This window comes from Haemorhous mexicanus, chromosome 7, assembly GCF_027477595.1.
Source record: "Haemorhous mexicanus isolate bHaeMex1 chromosome 7, bHaeMex1.pri, whole genome shotgun sequence".
Lineage (NCBI taxonomy): Eukaryota > Metazoa > Chordata > Aves > Passeriformes > Fringillidae > Haemorhous > Haemorhous mexicanus.
The window spans coordinates 40,684,124-40,701,994 of record NC_082347.1 but is presented as its reverse complement, the minus strand read 5'-3'; the positions used below and the strand labels follow the sequence as shown (position 1 = coordinate 40,701,994).

The 17,871-nt window shown below is 44.5% G+C and overlaps 1 protein-coding gene across 7 annotated transcripts in view; it reads right to left on the bottom strand.

The window, feature by feature from the left end:
* The window catches only part of PTPRE (protein tyrosine phosphatase receptor type E), a 98,162-nt gene that overhangs the window by 3,398 nt on the left and 76,893 nt on the right, over positions 1-17,871 (bottom strand). For all 7 annotated transcript variants that reach the window (XM_059852221.1, XM_059852223.1, XM_059852222.1 and 4 more), the window contains 10 exons: positions 15,118-15,237; positions 13,947-14,107; positions 8,399-8,534; positions 7,514-7,663; positions 6,360-6,453; positions 5,878-5,954; positions 4,677-4,811; positions 2,988-3,113; positions 2,113-2,273; positions 1,320-1,455 (listed from right to left, as the gene is read on the bottom strand). In XM_059852221.1, coding sequence (XP_059708204.1) covers positions 1,320-1,455; positions 2,113-2,273; positions 2,988-3,113; positions 4,677-4,811; positions 5,878-5,954; positions 6,360-6,453; positions 7,514-7,663; positions 8,399-8,534; positions 13,947-14,107; positions 15,118-15,237 — 1,296 coding nt within the window. The remainder of the gene's footprint in view (positions 1-1,319; positions 1,456-2,112; positions 2,274-2,987; positions 3,114-4,676; positions 4,812-5,877; positions 5,955-6,359; positions 6,454-7,513; positions 7,664-8,398; positions 8,535-13,946; positions 14,108-15,117; positions 15,238-17,871) is intronic.

Genomic DNA, 17,871 nt, shown 5'->3' with positions numbered 1-17,871 from the left:
AGTTCTTAGGCCTGGCTTTTGATTTAAACCCAGCTGCTCACAGCAGAAACTCCTGAGCACTGCCCAGGGATAATCAGGGAATCAGAAAATCCCAGCATGGTTTGGGTTGGAAAGGACCTCAAATCCCACCCAGTGCCACCCCTGCCATGGCAGGGACACCTTCCCTGTCCCAGGTGCTCCCAGCCCCAGTGTCCAGCCTGGCCTTGGGCACTGCCAGGGATCCAGGGGCAGCCCCAGCTGCTCTGGGCACCCTGTGCCAGCCCAGCACCCTCCCAGGGAAGGATTTCTTTAGCAAATAATATAAAACATGACAATCATGCTCATTCTGGAGCCTGAGAATTAATTTCACTGAGTTCTTCTCATTCTGGATACCTGCCCAACAGAACCAGTGGGGGATGTGGGAACCCCCAAATTTAGGTTATTGATAAAGCATCACTTTCCTTCAGCAGCTGTGGGAGGAAACTCCACAGCTGCTCTGGGAATTCCATCCCAGCCCCTCCCCACCCTCCCAGGCAGGAATTCCTTCCCAATATCCCATCCCTGTCTCAGCCTGACCATGGATAACCAATTCCATTTCTTCATCCCCTTTCTTCCTATCTGTGGGATGGAGAGAACATCCTCCTGGAAAAAGGGTTTGAGGTAATTGTTTCTGAAGAGGTTTCAGATTGCTGAATGGAAGCTGCTATAGAAATCAAAAATATCAATATTTCTATGTATTTTCAAGTTCAGAAAAGTCTCAAGAAACATTTTTATGGTTACTCAATAGGGAAAAGCATCTGGACTAAGCTTCAAATAGTAGCTGTAGATGACTTGAAGGAAAACTTTAAAGATTTTAAACAAGTCAGAGACATTTCCAAGGATTTCCTCATCCCTGGGAGTGTCCAAGGCCAGGCTGGATGGGGCTTGGAGCACCCTGGGATAGTGGAAGTTGTCCCTGCTCATGGCAGGGGTGGGAATGGGATGAGCTTTAAGGTCCCTTCCAACCCAAACCATTCCATGATTCCAATATGAGCCAAGACATTTTAAGGTAAGAAAGAACAACTGATAAACAGCTTGAAAGCCATTTACTTAATACATTCTATCACCTGCAACACTCAAAATATTTAGTTTCACTGCCTCAAGTTCCTAAAAGTCAAAGAATATTTAACCAAACTGTACTTTAGACATGCTCTAAAACCCCTGTAAAACCCTGATCATGCCTTGTACACACACATCCACCACGCATCATTTATGCCAGCCTGCAAAAACCCCTTTTATTCTCCTTTCCCAAGGATATTGACAGGCAGAACTCCCTTCCAAAGGCCTGCTAAATGCCATACCAGTGTTTGCACCATGTGTGGCCTCTGCAGCCTCAAGCTCTTCACAGCCTGGAACACGTCCAGGAGCCCCTCAGCCTTGACCCGCTCCAGGATGTTGCTCAGGGCTATGAAGGTTCCTGTTCTCCCTGCTCCAGCACTGCAATGAAAACACAATTTTTTGGCATGAATGGGGTAAAAATGGGAAAAGAGCATTGGAATCTGAAATGCAGGGAACTCTCAGAACTTTGGGCCTCTGAGCCAAAGCTTAAGATTAAACACAGGATATGAGACCTTGGAAAAGGCTTCCAAACTCAGGTGCTGGAAGTGAGAATGTGGATTTATAATTTAAAGCAGAGACGTGTTAAACCAAGTAAAAGAAAGTTTAGAGTTTTAGAGTTTAAGATATAGAAAAAAATAAAAGTAGTTCCAGAGGTGAACCAGGAGTTCAGAATGCAGCACTGTGGGTTTGTGTGCCATGGCAGGACTGGCTAAGAAAGCTCACACTGTAGCACGGGTCCTTAAGATGAAATATTTAAGGACTGGGTCAAAAACATAAATATCCTTGTTGGCAGTGTTTTATTGGTCAATAAATCCTTAAAAGGTCTTGTAACTGAGGGTCTTGTGACCTTCTGAGCCATGCAGTGAAGATGTGAGCCGAGCTCACCCTGTCTATGTAGAAAATAAAAAATAAATGGCATCATCTAAAACAATTCAGAGTTTCTGTCTCTTAACTCATTCAAAACTTCAAAAATCCCCAGAAAAGAGGAACGCCAGGGGCACAGAGCAGCCAGGTTGAGGTGCAGAGGGGGCTCACCTGCAGTGCACAGTGATGGGGTGGTTCCCTGTCTGCTGCTGCTGCTTCTGCACAGCTGCAATGAGGTCGATCATGCCCTTCCCTTCGGCAGGAATCCCGATCTCCGGCCACCCGTGGAAGTGGAACTGCCTGACCAGCCTGCTCTGCTTCTCCTGGTTGCTCTGCCAGCAGGAAAACACCCTTCAGCCACTCGTCACTCCCAGGTGCAAACACAATTCCTGCCTGGAACGTCTGCAGCAGCAATTCTGCACTGCAGAATTTGCAGCCTGGTCCTCACCATATAAAGGACCTTGGTGATTTTATTCCCAGTGACATTCCGTGATTCTATCCTGGCAGCTCTGTTTCTGAATTCCCCACCCACTGATAATTTCCCCCTACAATTTTCCTTTGCTTTGCACAGCTGTTTCCTCTGGGAAGGACTTAGGATTCACTGGAAGTGCCCGAGGCCAGGTTGGACAGGGCTTGGAAAAACCTGGGACAGCGGGAGGTGTCCCTGCCCACGGCAGGGGTGGAGTGAGATGAGTTTTAAGGCCCCTTCCAACCCAAACCCAAATTTTGTGAAAAATCTTGAATCAAATTTTCTTTGATATCTATGTGGGAGATGGCAGAAAAATCTAGAAATAACAGCAACAACAAAACAGTTTAAAAAACCCCCAAACCCACCCCTATTTTGCGACCACCTGTTTCAACTGATCAGAATTTTCAGGGACTTTCAGCAAAATTATTTCATACAAGCTTCCTCTTAATGCCAGCTTTTGATTAACCACATTTAAGTTTAGACAGAAATCCCAGAATTTAAGATACATAACCAGATTTGTAAACACCTTCTGATGGGGAAAAAAAACCCCAAAAAAGCTGGATTAGTAAAGATTTACCGGATTATAGGTGACCAGGAAATCCCTCACGCTGATGGCATCCATCAGGCTGTCACTCTTGATTTCCACCGTGATCTCTCCGTGAGTCACAGAGCCCTCTGATGGCCAGTACTGGCAGCATTTTTCCTGCAGAATCCAGAGAATTGCAAATATTCCTGGATTTATTTTCCCCAGTTATCTACATTGGCATGAATCTCTGGCATAAGAAGCGTCATCCAGCATAATAAGGGTGTTCAAACACTAAGAATACAGTGATGAAATTTTTCTTGAATGGAAATCATGATGATGAAAAAGGCTCAGGAGGCCCCAATAGCAAATATTGCTTTAAAACAGAGTAGAATAATAAATGGAGTTCCTGAAAGCAAGGTAATGTTGTTAAAAAACTCCCAAAACCACCAAGAAAAAGCTTTTCACAACACCCTTGTTGAACCCAGAATTTTCAAGTTGCAGCACAGGACTCTTTAATTAATTAATGACATCAATTCTCATATTTAAATCGAATAATCAATTAATTCTCAAATTTTAATCAAATTAGGGCAGGCTCAGAATGAGCAACAGGAGCTTTTACTGGGACAAATGGGATAAAAGTTCACACAAATGTTTATTCCCAAATCCCAAAACTCTGTCTCGTATCAGGCATCCCTTGATACAAACTGGAAGCTTTTAAAAATCACAATATTCTGCAGGTTTTTTGTGTTTCCTGACAATTCCAAGAAAAAGCAGCAACACTGCCTCACACCAAAGAGTGAAGCAAGTGCTCCTTTTAGGAAAAACCAAGAAAAATTGAGATTGCTGGAATTTTTAGGCAAAAAAAAAAAAAAAAATAGTTTCTCCAGTATTGCTGCTGGTGGTTTGCAGGTGGGAAGGGGAAGTGTGGGGCTGCAGGGTGGGCACGTGTCAGACCAGGCCCTTTTCTGACCCAGACAGGGGGCAACTGGGAGGCCTTTTAAAAACTTTGATTCCATTTTCAGTCTTGTGTGAAGGGTGAGGTAATACAGATGTTGTAATTCACACCACCACAATCAGAAGCTATTTCCTAATTACAATGCATTATAAGGGTTTCTTGCCCTATCACCTTTGGCCCTACCATGCTGGAAATGTCTTAAAGCCAATTTAAAATTACCCCTCTTGTGGAAGAGGTTTTACAGTGACTTCTGTGACTTCAGGAGAAGTCTGATCCATGTTCACCCCTGAAAGAATTTCCTACCAAGGGTGTTGACATAGAAACCAAGAAAAGGAAGAAGGATAAATAAGAGAAACCTACAACTCTGTTCCAATGAGGATTTTGTTTGTCTTTCCTGACCAATGAGTAAAGTGTAAACTGAGGAGTTTTGTAAGAATGTATAAAAAGCATGCTAGAATAAAAACAGTTTGCTAGAATAAAAATGCTATAATAAAACTAGTTTGAAGCCTTCTGTAAATGGAGTGTGTTGCTTTGTATTGTCTCCATCTCAACTACAACAGTGGCTCCCACTACAATGCACCTTTCATGGTTTTATTTCTCCAAAGTATCCAGTCTTATTGGCAAGGCCATCTTTTGAAACTTGTTTCTATTTCCATTTCTCTCTCAGCAATGCCTGTCCTGTTCCATGGCGTTTCTAAGTCAGCATTTCTCACCTCAAGGTCTGCCCCCTGTGTGAGCCTTCTGCCAGGCTGTGAGAGCTCTCTCCAAACCCATCTCCCACGTACCTGCTCCCTCTCCTGGACCTCGGTGAGCATCACGATGGTGTGGCACTTCCACTCCCACACCATCCTCCAGAAATCCTCCACCGTGTGAGGGAGGGGGCCCTGGGTGGCAATGAAATAATCCTTCTGCCGATAGCCCTGTGGGAAGAGAGGGGGTCACCCAGGGGACAGGGGTCACGGGGACACCACGGCTTAACCTGGAGCTTCTCCCCCAGGGAACGGCCCCAGGCTGCACCAGGGAAGGTGGAGCTGGGTACTGGGGGAATTTCCCCTCCAAAAGTGTCAGTGAGTCTCCATTCTGGAGGGATTTAAAGCCATGTGGAGGTGGCACCTGGGGACATGGGGCAGTGCTGGGGGATGGCTGGACTCGATGGGCTGAGAGAGCTTTTCCAAGGTTCTAAAATCTCCCCCACATTCAGGATGCTCAGGTGAATTTCTCCAGTCATGGCTGAGGGGATGAGATGCTGCAGGAGCACATTTCACAAGATCATCACAACAGCAGCTCTCAGCTTTCCTCTAGAATGAATTTCTGCCTCAAGTTTTGAGGTCCAGCTTTATTTCACAGAATCAATGAGGCTGGAAAAGACCTCAGAGACCATCCAGTCCAACCTGTGACCCAACCCCAAGGCTCTGAGGCCACATCCAGCCTCTCCTTATTCCCATGCAGGTGTGATCTGTGTGGAATCCACAACCCTCAGTCACTAACGTGGTTTCACTGCTTAAGGACATGATTAATTCTCACATTTCAGCAAAAACAAGGCACAATCCCGTGCTCAGCTTCCACCAGGAAGCTGGGAAGAAAGCCTGGAATTCATCCAGCTCTGCCCAAGTAAAGCCTGGCTGCCAAACACTGTCACAGCTTTCCCTGTGCCCAACACTGACTTCTCTGTTTCTCAGAAAAGCAAATATTTACACCTGTTAACCTGACCCAGATAGTGGAATCACTGGCTGTAATTGTGCAGCTGATTTGTTTGGTCAGAACTGAGTAAAAGGTTTGGTTTACAAATCTAACAACAAGGTTTAAATTGCACAACCATTTAAACTGAAATTAAAAACACCAGATAAGAAATGCATTTGGAAACTCCCACAAACAAAGCTCATGTTCTTTGCAATCCAAGCTGATTGTGCCTCTTTAAAAAGACCTCTCAGCAGCAGCAAGATCTCTGATTTGAAGAGGAAAGGCATGAAAATGTTGTATACTTACATCTATGAAGGAAGCATTGATGTAGTCTGTGTACTCCTGCCCTCTTTTCATGGACAGAATCACCCTGTTAAAATCATCTGGGGGAAAAAAAAAAAACCTGGGCTCAGTTTTGAGTGAAGTAAAAAAAGTCTGGTCTTAATTTTGAGTCCAGTCTTACTTTTGCCAACTGCCCACGGAAGAACAAACCCCACCCAATCTTTCCTGTGGAATGTTCATTTTCAGGTGCAAACATTCCAGTGCTGCCCAGACCGTGCATGGCATCACACAGAAAAGGGGTAAGGGGTGGTTTAGCAGGTGAAACTGCTGAGATACTTAATTCAAAATCCCTGGCTGTAACAGATTTTAGGGTGAGTCAGTAAAAACCAAATCACTGAATTTTTTACAGTGACAGTGTATAAGGGGAGCTGTGCTCTGCCTGCAGAGTGTGTGCTCCCAGCCAGGGATTCCTGGCCTTCCCTGGAGAGGAGGAGCTGGGCTCTTACAGGGGATGATCTGGATGACTCTGGCTTTCTTCATGTTGGCTGGGAGGTTGCCAGTCCTCATGTTCTCCTTCATGATGCGCACGTTGGTCAGCTTCTGCAGAGAGCACAGGGGTGAGCACCAGGGCCAGCACATCCTGCATGCCAGGGCTCTGCAGGGCCTGGGTGGGCTAAAAACCCCCTGCCCCACTCACAGGGAGCCTGCAGGCACTGCACTGTCCTGCCTATAGAAACTGAGAAGGAATATCAGCCACAGCACCCCAGGATGGGTTGGGTTGGAAGGGGCTTCAAATCCCATCCAGTGCCATGGCAGGGACACCTCCCACTGTCCCAGCCTGGCCTTGGGCACTGCCAGGGATCCAGGGGCAGCCCCAGCTGCTCTGGGCACCTGTGCCAGGGCCTGCCCACCCTCACAGCCAAAAATTCCTTCCCACTATCCCATCTAATCTTCCTTCCCTCAATACTATTGATTTTGGAACTTGTTGCTCTATCATCAAACTTATTTTTGCATAATTTTTTTTACCCAGTTCCCAATTTCTGGTTAAATTAGTCTTTTAAAGCAAAGAGAGAACTCCAGTTAACACCCAGATGGCAATTAAAACTTTAAACCTATATAGAAAACAAATATTTTACCATAAGGAAAATCATTAAAAATTCTAACCATTCCTTCAAGGAACTAAAATAATTTAAACAATGATCACAAACAGCCAGTGTGGTTTTCTTCAGCTGGGGTTTCTCCATTGATAAGAAATGGGGTTATTTGGGATTTTTTTGAGGTTTTTCTCCAGCCCTGTACATTCCCTGCTGTCAGATACCTCAGAGTTAACAATCCCACTGGGATGCAGATTGGGAGCACCTAATCCAGTTTCCTCTTGCAGCATTATCTGATCTGGCAACCACACCCCACTCAGAGAACTGCTCCACTTTTCTTTTATAAACAAACAAAAAGCATTTAGGGAAAGGCCACGGAATGACACAGCTCTGAATGAGGGAAGGAGATTAAAATCTGAATTTAGGGAACAGGATGTTCAGCAAGGCCCCATTCACAACAACCACCAAATAAAACAACTCCTTCCCTTTTAGGCACCTTGAAGGTTACACTCTTATCCTCCTGGCTTACATCCTGGAAATCCTATGGGAAAAATTTCCATACTCACTTTAAATTCCTCTTCCAGGCCTATTTTGACCAGGTTTGGGGCTGCATTTTGGGAAGTCTGGAGGTGTTTTTCCAGGGATGACACATCCAGCTCTGTGTCACCATAGAGGTAGTACTCGAGTAAGGCTTGGTAAATGAAGGAATATTGCATCTGGAAGGGACAGAGAGGAAGAGGAAGGGAGGGAAGTGAGGAATTCTGGGACTTGTTTAAAAATCACAGAATGGTTTTGCTTGGAAAGGACCTCAAATCCCACCCAGTGCCATGGCAAGAACACCTCCCACTGTCCCAGGCTGTTCCAGCCCCAGTGTCCAGCCTGGCCTCGGGCACTGCCAGGGATCCAGGGGCAGCCACAGCTGCTCTGGGAATTCCATCCAGCCCCTCCTCACCCTCACAGGGAACAATTCGTAATTCCCAATATCCCATTTAACTTCAAAACCACTGCTTCTTGTCTTGTCACTGCTTGGTGACAATCTTCTAATTATTAACAGAATAATTAGAAATTATTATGCTAAACCAGAGTTTTCTTGTTTGCTCACATTCCCACTCATATTCTCTGACATTCCACTCTCATGTGCATGGGAAAACCTGGAAATGACTCCTAAAAATCAAGTGTTTCACAGTGGTCTTCTCCACCTTTATCTCTGCCCCACCCCACATCCTTCACTGAGCTTTGTGCATTTTTGAATTAGAGAATCCCAGAATGGTTTGGGGTGGAAGGGACCTTAAAACTCATCCATCCACGGCAGGGACACCTCCCACTGTCCCAGCTGCTCCCAGCCCCAGTGTCCCAACCGTCCAACCAGTGCTACAACGGAGTGGGAGCACAGCAGCACTTCCTCCCGTGCCCAGGAAAAGCTGGGATCCCAGGAGATGGAGAGCACTCACATCAGTCTGCACCATCTGGGGCCGCTGGTTGCGGATCCTGCAGACGAAGTCAAAGACATCCACCCTGTGCTCGGCGTGCATCATGTCGATGATGGCGTCGATGACGATGAAGGTGCCCGTGCGCCCCACGCCCGCGCTGGGAGGGAACACACACCTGCTCAGCACACACCTGCACACAGACACGCTCCTCTCACGGCAGCTGCTGCCAGCAGCTGCGAGAAAGCTCAGAGGGAGAACTGGAACAATTCTCATCTCCACTTGCTGCACACCTGCTGTTGGGCACGTGTGTGTGGGGTGGTGACTGAGGGTCCCCTGGACTAGGGCAGAGATGAGAATCTTGACTCCATGCTTCAGAAGGTTAATTTATTATTTTATGATATATTAAAAGAAAATTATATACTAAAACTATGGAACTAGAACAATTCTCATCCCCACTTGCTGCACACCTGCTGTTGGGCACGTGTGTGTGGGGTGGTGACTGAGGGTCCCCAGGACCAGGGCAGAGATGAGAATCTTGACTCCATGCTTCAGGAGGCTGAGTTATTGTTTTATGATATATTAAAAGAAAATGATATATTAAAACTATAGAATTAGAACAATTTTCATCTCCACTTGCTGCACCTGTTGTTGGGCACACGTGTGTGGGGTGGTGACTGAGGGTCCCCAGGACCAGGGCAGAGATGAGAATCTTGACTCCACATTTCAGGAGGCTGAGTTATTGTTTTATGATATATTACAAGAAAATGAGATACTAAAACTATAGAATTAGAACAATTCTCATCCACAACTTGCTGCACCTGTTGTTGGGTACGTGTGTGTGGGGTGGTGACTGCGAGGGGAGAGATGAGAATCTTGACTCCATGCTTCAGAAGGTTAATTTATTATTTTATGATATATTAAAAGAAAATGATATACTAAAACTACAGAATTATAAAACTATAGAATTAGAACAATTCTCATCTCCACTTGCTGCACCTGCTGTTGGGCACGTGTGTGTGGGGTGGTGACTGAGGGTCCCCAGGACCAGGACAGAGATGAGAATCTTGACTCCACGTTTCAGGAGGCTGAGTTATTATTTTATGATACATAAAAAGAAAATGAGATACTAAAACTATAGAATTATAAAACTAGAACAATTCTCATCTCCACTTGCTGCACCTGTTGTTGGGCACACATGTGGCCACATGATTGAGGGTCCCCAGGAGCAGGGCAGAGATGAGAATCTTGACTCCACGTTCCAGGAGGCTGAGTTATTGTTTTATGATATATTATAAGAAAATGAGATACTAAAACTATAGAATTATAAAACTAGAACAATTCTCATCTCCACTTGCTGCACCTGTTGTTGGGCACATGTGTGGGGTGATGATTGAGGGTCCCCAGGACCAGGGAAGAGATGAGAATCTTGACTCCACGTTTCAGAAGGCTAATTTATTATTTTATGATATATATTATATTAAAAGAAAATGATATACTAAAACTATAATGCCACAGACACGTTTTATGAAAAATCCTTTCCTTAGGATTTTTCCTCCTGAGAAGCTGAGAGGCCTCAGGAACAAAATGTGACCAAGGATTCTCTGCTGCTGTGGGATGCAGCAGGTGGATCTGGGATTGGTCTCATGTGGTTGTTTCTAATTAATGGCCAATCCCAGTCCAGCTGTGCCTCTCTCTGGGCAGACACAGGATTTTGTTATCATTCCATTCATTCTCCTTGCTTGCAAGCCTTCTAATGAAATCTTCTATTCTTTTAGTATAATATATATCATAAAATAATAAATCAAGCCTTCTAAAACATAGAGTCAACATTCTCATCTCTTCCCTCATCCTGAGACCTCTGTGAACACCACCACACTATAGAATTATAAAACTATAGAATTATAAAACTATAGAATTAGAACAATTATCTCCAGTTGGTGCACCTGTTTTTGGGCACGTGTGTGGGGTGGTGTTTGAGGGTCCCCAGGATGAGGGAAGAGGTGAGAATCTTGACTCCATGTTTCAGAAGGTTCATTTATTATTTTATGATATATATTGTATTAAAAGAAAATTATACACTAAAACTATACTAAAAGAATAGAAGAAAGGAGACATCAGAAGGCTAGAAAAGAATGAATAATGAAAATCCTGTGACTCTCAGAGCCTCGACACAGCTGGACCACGATTAGTCATCAAGTAGAAACAACTCACAGGAGACCAGTCTGTTGGTAAACCATCTCCAGACCACACTCCAAGCAATCAGATAATTATTGTTTACATTTCTTTTCTGAGGCCTCTCAGGAGAAAAATCCTGGCACAGGGATTTTTCAGGAAATCTGTCAGTGACACCTGTGGAATGTGTTATGGAGATGGTTTACCAAAGGGTGTTTGTTAACTGGACACTGGGTGGTGTTTGGGGCATTGACCAGTGAGGTCAAAGCTGTCTGGGACAGTCAGAAAGGGCTAGGAGTTTCTTAATAGTGAAGTATAATACAGTATAGCTTAATGAAGCAATGGATCAGCTTCTGCAATCAGGAGTCAGCACTAATTACTCCCAGTTCAGGGGATCCTTGCCACGATACAAACACACAAAAACCTCCTGGAATCACCCAAATCTGCAGGAACTGCTGCAGCAGTGAGCCTCGTGCTCAGACTGGACTGAAATACTCCATGGGAAACATTAAATCTCACAGAATCATGGAATGGGTAAGGCTGGAAAAGCTGTCTCAGATCCTCGAGTCCAACTGCCCCTGTGCCCCCAAGTGCCACATCCACAGGGCTTTTAAATCCCTCAGGGATGGGTGCCACCCCTGTGGCCAGTCCCAATGCCTGGTCACCCTTTCAGTGAAGAAATTCACCCAATTCCCAGAATCACTGGGCTGGAAGAGACCTCCAGGATCATCGAGTCCAACCCATCCCCAACACCCCAACTGAGCCCTGGCACCCAGTGCCACATCCAGGCTTTGTTAAACACACCCAGGGATGGGGACTCCACCACCTCCCTGGGCAGCCATTCCAGAACTTTATCCCCCTTTCTGTGAAACACTGTTTCCTAATATTCAATCTAAACCTCCCCCTTTTTCATTTTAACAAGGACAGCAAAAAGAGGGTTGTTTTTAGCATAAAACCCCAGCTCTCCCCAGCTGATGCCATCAGAATTAAATTTAAAAAGATGTTTGAAAAGAAAATCTGCCTGACCATCTCTAATAATTCTGTAATAACTCTATAAGGCTGAGATAAAATAAATAACTATAATAATATCTCCAAAGGTTAAGATAAAATCTTAATTATTCTTTCAGGAATTTTTAGCTCCACATTTCCCAACGTTGCCATCCCTAAACACTTTTTTATATCCTTCAAAGCCACGAGAGGGAGCACGACTGTTAGAAATGACAAAATTCCAGCGACTTTCAGCTCTTCCTTCCAGAGGAAAAGGGCATGGCATCCTGTACTAGCCATGAGCAGCTCTCCTTTAACCTCTGGGCAGTTTGCTTGGCTGCAGTGGCCACAAACACCTCCAGGAACACGATAAAAACATCTCCCCTCCCCTCAGGGGCTCAAAAATACAAAGCAATTCTCATCAAGGCAACATCAGGTTTTCAATAACACCAGAAAAATAAAGTTATTGCATTTATGGTACAATTATTTCATTTCCACACACTCTTTACCAGCAGGGAAACCAAAACCCACGAGCTCCACTATATTCCAGAGGTCTGGAGGGATGATGGAGACTCCCTTCCCTCTCCCTTCCAGCCATCCACATTGGCCATCTAGGAATCCCCCTCAATGTCCCAACTCCTTAATTCCCACTGAAGAGATTGTTCCCTGCTGACAGCCCCAGAAGCCACCTCTGGATCTCCCCTCCCCATTCCCACTGGTCCCTCACTGCTCACTCCTGGAGTTTCAGCCCAGCTCAGCTCCTCACTCCCTTTCCAGCCACTATCCCTTTCTGCACATCCCTGTTCCCCCTCTCAGTTCCCAGATCAGCTCTGGATTCCATCCCTGCTGAAGCTGGTGACTTCCCTGAGGGTCTCCATCCTTAGCCTGCTTTGTGGCATCCCTTACTCAGCCATTCTTCAAAATCCTTCTCCACCCACTGAAAAAATTCTATTTCTGAAAAAACCTATTTCTACAAGCTGACAGAATACAAGAATCAGCAGAAAATCCTGCCACTCCCCATGTTCACTCCTTGACTTCCAAATGCTCTATCTGTGTTTTATTCACTTCCCAAACCTCACTGCAGAGCTTTTGGCCAGGGTGGCTGGGGCAGATTTTCCTACAGGCTCCCTAAAAATGGATGGTTACTCACTGCTGATGGGCTTCCCTTTCCTCTTCCCAGCAATTCAGTGGTGTCACATCCTGCAGTGGGACGGGAGCTCAGTGTCACCTCTGTCCTCCTCCCCCTCTCACCCTGCCACACAAGGGCCCCTCGTGCTCTGCTGGCCCTTTGCACTGAAATCTCTGCAGGCACTGATGAAATTATTTTGAATTTTCCTTGCTTTTGGCTTTCCTTCTGCTGGTGAAACCAAGCACAGCATTTCCTGCTGCTGCCAAAACAAGCTCAAGCCCAACATGAGACTCCACACACGGCAAAGGGCTATAAAATATTCTCAGCTGAGACAATTCAAATCTGCTTTTCCCATCTCAGTGGTTTTTTATTCGTGACACCTGAATGAAGGGGAGAAGGTGAACCCCAGCAGGACAAACACCCTCTTTTTCTAGCACACATTTCCAGGGAGTATTTCTAGCAAGGAAAAAGAGGCAAATACAGGAATTTACAACTTTTTCTTTGCTTAAAAACAAGACCCAGGCAGTCAAAGCTGCTCTTCTTTCCTTTTCATCCTGCTCTTGGGCTCTTTTTCCTCTAACCCTGCAATGAAAATTGCCCCTGAAAAGCCACTTCCTGCTCAGGGGTGAGCTTACAGCTGCTACAGAGGTTGCAGTTATTCTCTTCAAACTGTTTGGGAGTTTGGTTTTAGTTTCATTAAAGATTTCAGCAGCTTGGCAGCAGGATGTGCCTGTGTGAGTGACCAAGGAGTGGGAACTGGTTCTGGGCTGGGATGAAGCACATTTTTAAAATTGCAGCATTTAAGTCTCTTGAATTCAAGTCTTTCTTCCAAACTTTTCAGGCATTTCATGGCTAATTTCCATTAAAAAACTGCAATTTGACTGTGGGAGAAGTGGGGGAAGAATTCCCAGAGCAGCACTGGGTGGCAAAGGCCACAGATTTCTATCACCAGGCTGTTTTTCTGACAAAGAACAGATTTATACCAAACAATGGAGATCCTTCATAAAGAAAAACCCCAAACAGCAGAACAACTTCTGTTTGAGTATTAAACTGGCAGCAGAGACAGAGCTTTGGGGATTGTTTTTACTCTCAGCTCTCAAAAACTCAGCAGATTATTACCCTTGAATAGAAATATGTGAGTAAATATAGCTATAAATATAAATATATATAAAATAGAGATAAAAATCTTTAAAAATATATAAAAACATGCAAACATTTTAAATATATATAAAACTAACTCCAGGCCAAGGCACAAGAGTGGTCTGAGGAGCACATACATACCTGCAGTGAACCACAATGGGCCCAGCATGGGCAGGATTCAAGGTCTTGACTTTTTTCAGGAATTTCAGCATGCCAATAGGTGTGAAAGGTACCCCAAAATCCGGCCAGCTGGTGAAGTGGAGCTGGGTGACCAGCCTTGGAGCTTTGCATCCCTCCTGGAGCTGCAGGAACACCCAGACTCTCAGTCTGACATCTCATTTTTCATGTTGGTTTTGTGGTTTTAGCAGTTGATAATTACTGATTTTTTAAAAAAATGTTATTTAAATATATAGAAGTTATTAGTTATTTTACAGATATGTTTGAGTTGCTTTTATTGTTAGTTACAAAAACAAGAACATCAGTTATTATTTGATAGTTATAGCTATTTTTGTAAAAGGTAAATGTATAACACATATTCTATATTTTGCAAAAGTTAAAAGTATAATAAAATAATAAAATAATAAAAAATAATTTAAAATAATAGTTAAAATTATAATATATTTATTACAGTGGTCATAAATGAAAATATGATTAATAAATTATATTGTGAGAATCCAAGTTCCACAGGGGCCAGATCACAACTATTATATTAAAAGCAGCTAAAAGTGACTATAAATATATTAAAATCCTTGTGATTAACAGTTGATAAAAGTTAATTTACAACAGCAAAAGCCAAAAACCACACAGTTATTTACCCTAAATCACTATGTGGCTGTTTTAAAAACAGAAGTGATTATAAATCTATTGAAATCCTTGTGATTAGCAACTGGTAAAAGTTAATTTACAATAGCAAAGCCAACAAATAGTTATTTAGCCTAAATCATTATGTAGCTGTTTTAAAAGTAGCTAGAAGTGATTATAAATCTATTAAAGTCCTTGTGATCAGCAACTGGTAAAAGTTAATTTACAATAGCAAAGCCAACAAATAGTTATTTAGCCTAAATCATTATGTAGCTGTTTTAAAAGTAGCTAGAAGTGATTATAAATCTATTAAAGTCCTTGTGATTAGCAACTGGTAAAAGTTAATTTACAATAGCAAAGCCAACAGCCACCCAGTTATTCAGCCTAAATCGCGCTGAGGTTTTTGGCTAAAATCAGCCCAATTTGGGCCATTCTGATTTCTCAAAGAGCCTCAATTCCTTCCAGGGGACACCTGAGATTCCCTCCAGGCCGGGAGCAGGCGAGGCCTCACCGAGTGCACGCAGAACTTGCGGACAGTGTAATCCACCAGCACCACGGAGTCCTCCACGGACACACGGACACTGCCGTACGTCCAGCAGCCCTGGTCGGGCCAGTACTGGAAACACTTCTCCTGCACAAAAACAGGCAATCTCAGGGCCAGACACAGGGAGCTCCAGAACCAAACCCAGGGAACTTCAGAGCCAAACCCACGGCATTTTAGAACCAAACGTGGAATTTCACAACCAAACCCAGGGAACTTCAGAGCCAAGCACAGGGAAATTCACAACCAAACCCAAGAAATTTCAGAACCAAAACCACTGAATTTCAGAGCCAAACCCCGGGAACTTCAGAGCCAAACCCAAGGAACTTCACAGCCAAACCCATGGGATTTTAGAACCAAACGTGGAATTTCACAACCAAACCCAGGGAACTTCAGAGCCAAACCCACGGCATTTTAGAACCAAACGTGGAATTTCACAACCAAACCCAGGGAACTTCAGAGCCAAACCCATGGCATTTTAGAACCAAACGTGGAATTTCACAACCAAACCCAGGGAACTTCAGAGCCAAGCACAGGGAAATTCACAACCAAACCCAAGAAATTTCAGAACCAAAACCACTGAATTTCAGAGCCAAACCCCGGGAACTTCAGAGCCAAACCCAAGGAACTTCACAGCCAAACCCACGGGATTTTAGAACCAAACGTGGAACTTCACAACCAAACCCAGGGAACTTCAGAGCCAAACCCATGGCATTTTAGAACCAAACGTGGAATTTCACAACCAAACCCAGGGAACTTCAGAGCCAAACCCACGGGATTTTAGAACAAAACATGGAATTTCACAACCAAACCCAGGAAATTTCAGAGCCAAGCACAGGGAATTTCACAACCAAACCCAAGAAATTTTAGAACCAAACCCAAGAAATTTTAGAACTAAAACAACTGAATTTCAGAGCCAAATCCAGGGAATTTCACAACCAAACCCAGGAAATTTCAGAGCCAAGCACAGGGAATTTCACAACCAAACCCAAGAAATTTTAGAACCAAACCCAAGAAATTTTAGAACTAAAACAACTGAATTTCAGAGCCAAACCCAGGGAACTTCAGAGCCAAACCCACGGCATTTTAGAACCAAACGTGGAATTTCACAACCAAACCCAAGGAACTTCAGAGCCAAACCCACGGCATTTTAGAACCAAACGTGGAATTTCACAACCAAACCCAGGGAACTTCAGAGCCAAACCCACGGCATTTTAGAACCAAACGTGGAATTTCACAACCAAACCCAGGAAATTTCAGAGCCAAGCACAGGGAATTTCACAACCAAACCCAGGGAATTTCACAACCAAACCCAAGAAATTTCACAACCAAACCCAAGAAATTTCACAACCAAACCCAAGAAATTTCACAACCAAACCCAGGAAATTTCAGAGCCAAGCACAGGGAATTTCACAACCAAACCCAAGAAATTTTAGAACCAAACCCAAGAAATTTTAGAACTAAAACAACTGAATCTCAGAGCCAAGCACAGGGAATTTCAGAGCCAAGCACAGGGAATTTCAGAGCCAAGCACAGGGAATTTCAGAGCCAAGCACAGGGAATCTCAGAGCCAAACCCAGGGCATCTCAGAGCCAAACCCAGGGCATCTCAGAGCCAAACCCAGGGCATCTCAGAGCCAAACCTAGGGCATCTCAGAGCCAAACCCAGGGCATCTCAGAGCCAAACCCAGGGCATCTCAGAGCCAAACCCAGGGCATCTCAGAGCCTAGGACAGGGAATCTCAGAGCCTAGGACAGGGAATCTCAGAGCCTAGGACAGGGAATCTCAGAGCCAAACCCAGGGAATCTCAGAGCCAAACCCAGGGAATCTTAGAACAAAACCCAGGGAATTTCAGAGCCAAAATCACAGAATTTTATAACCAAACCCAGGGAATCTCAGAGCCAAAGCCAGGGAGTTTCACAACCAAACTCTGCAAATTTCACAACCAAACCCCGGGAATTTCAGAACCAAAACCATTGAATTTCAGAACCAAGCAAAGGAAATTCCAGAGCCAAACCCAGGGAATCTCAGAACCATACCCAGGGAAACTTAGAACCAAACCCTGGGAATTTCAGAGGCAAACCCAGGGAATTTATCACCCTGACTTAGCCTTCACTGCCACGCTCTCCTAGCAGGATCCAGGGAAGGTGAGCACAGCAGAGTGTGCAGAGCTCCTTAACTGGCTCAACTTCAGCACCCTGCTACTGCTTCTTCAATTGGTGCAGAGAAGGTGAGAACAGCTTTGAATTGTTTTTTAACCAACTGAGCCCCCACAGCTTTTGTTTCAGTTTGGCAGCTTTGTTACAGGGCTTTCAGCTGTGGGGACCGCGAGGTTTTCACTCTGCTTTGGAGCCTGAGCTGCAGACTGTGAGAGATTCAAAGCAGCTCTGCTTTGGAGCCATCAGGAATATCCAGATTTAGCAGTTCTGCCTGCTCCCACTGGGAACTGGCCCTCATGGCCTGGCTTTGCTGTTTGAGATTCATCAAGCTGCAGTGAAAGTGCAGGAAAATCAAGTCCAGGAGGAAAACAAGGGATGCCCATCCTCAGGGGAGGAGGGGGGCACAGGAAGGAACAGCAGCACCCTCACAACACAGCAGCTTTCATTTCCCTTTGTTTAGCTGACAAACTGTGCATTTTGAAACCTAAGACTCAAGAAAATGAGCAGAGTTTTTATCTTATTCCTAATCAATCCATCCCCAGGTGCAGCCCCACACTGGGATAAAA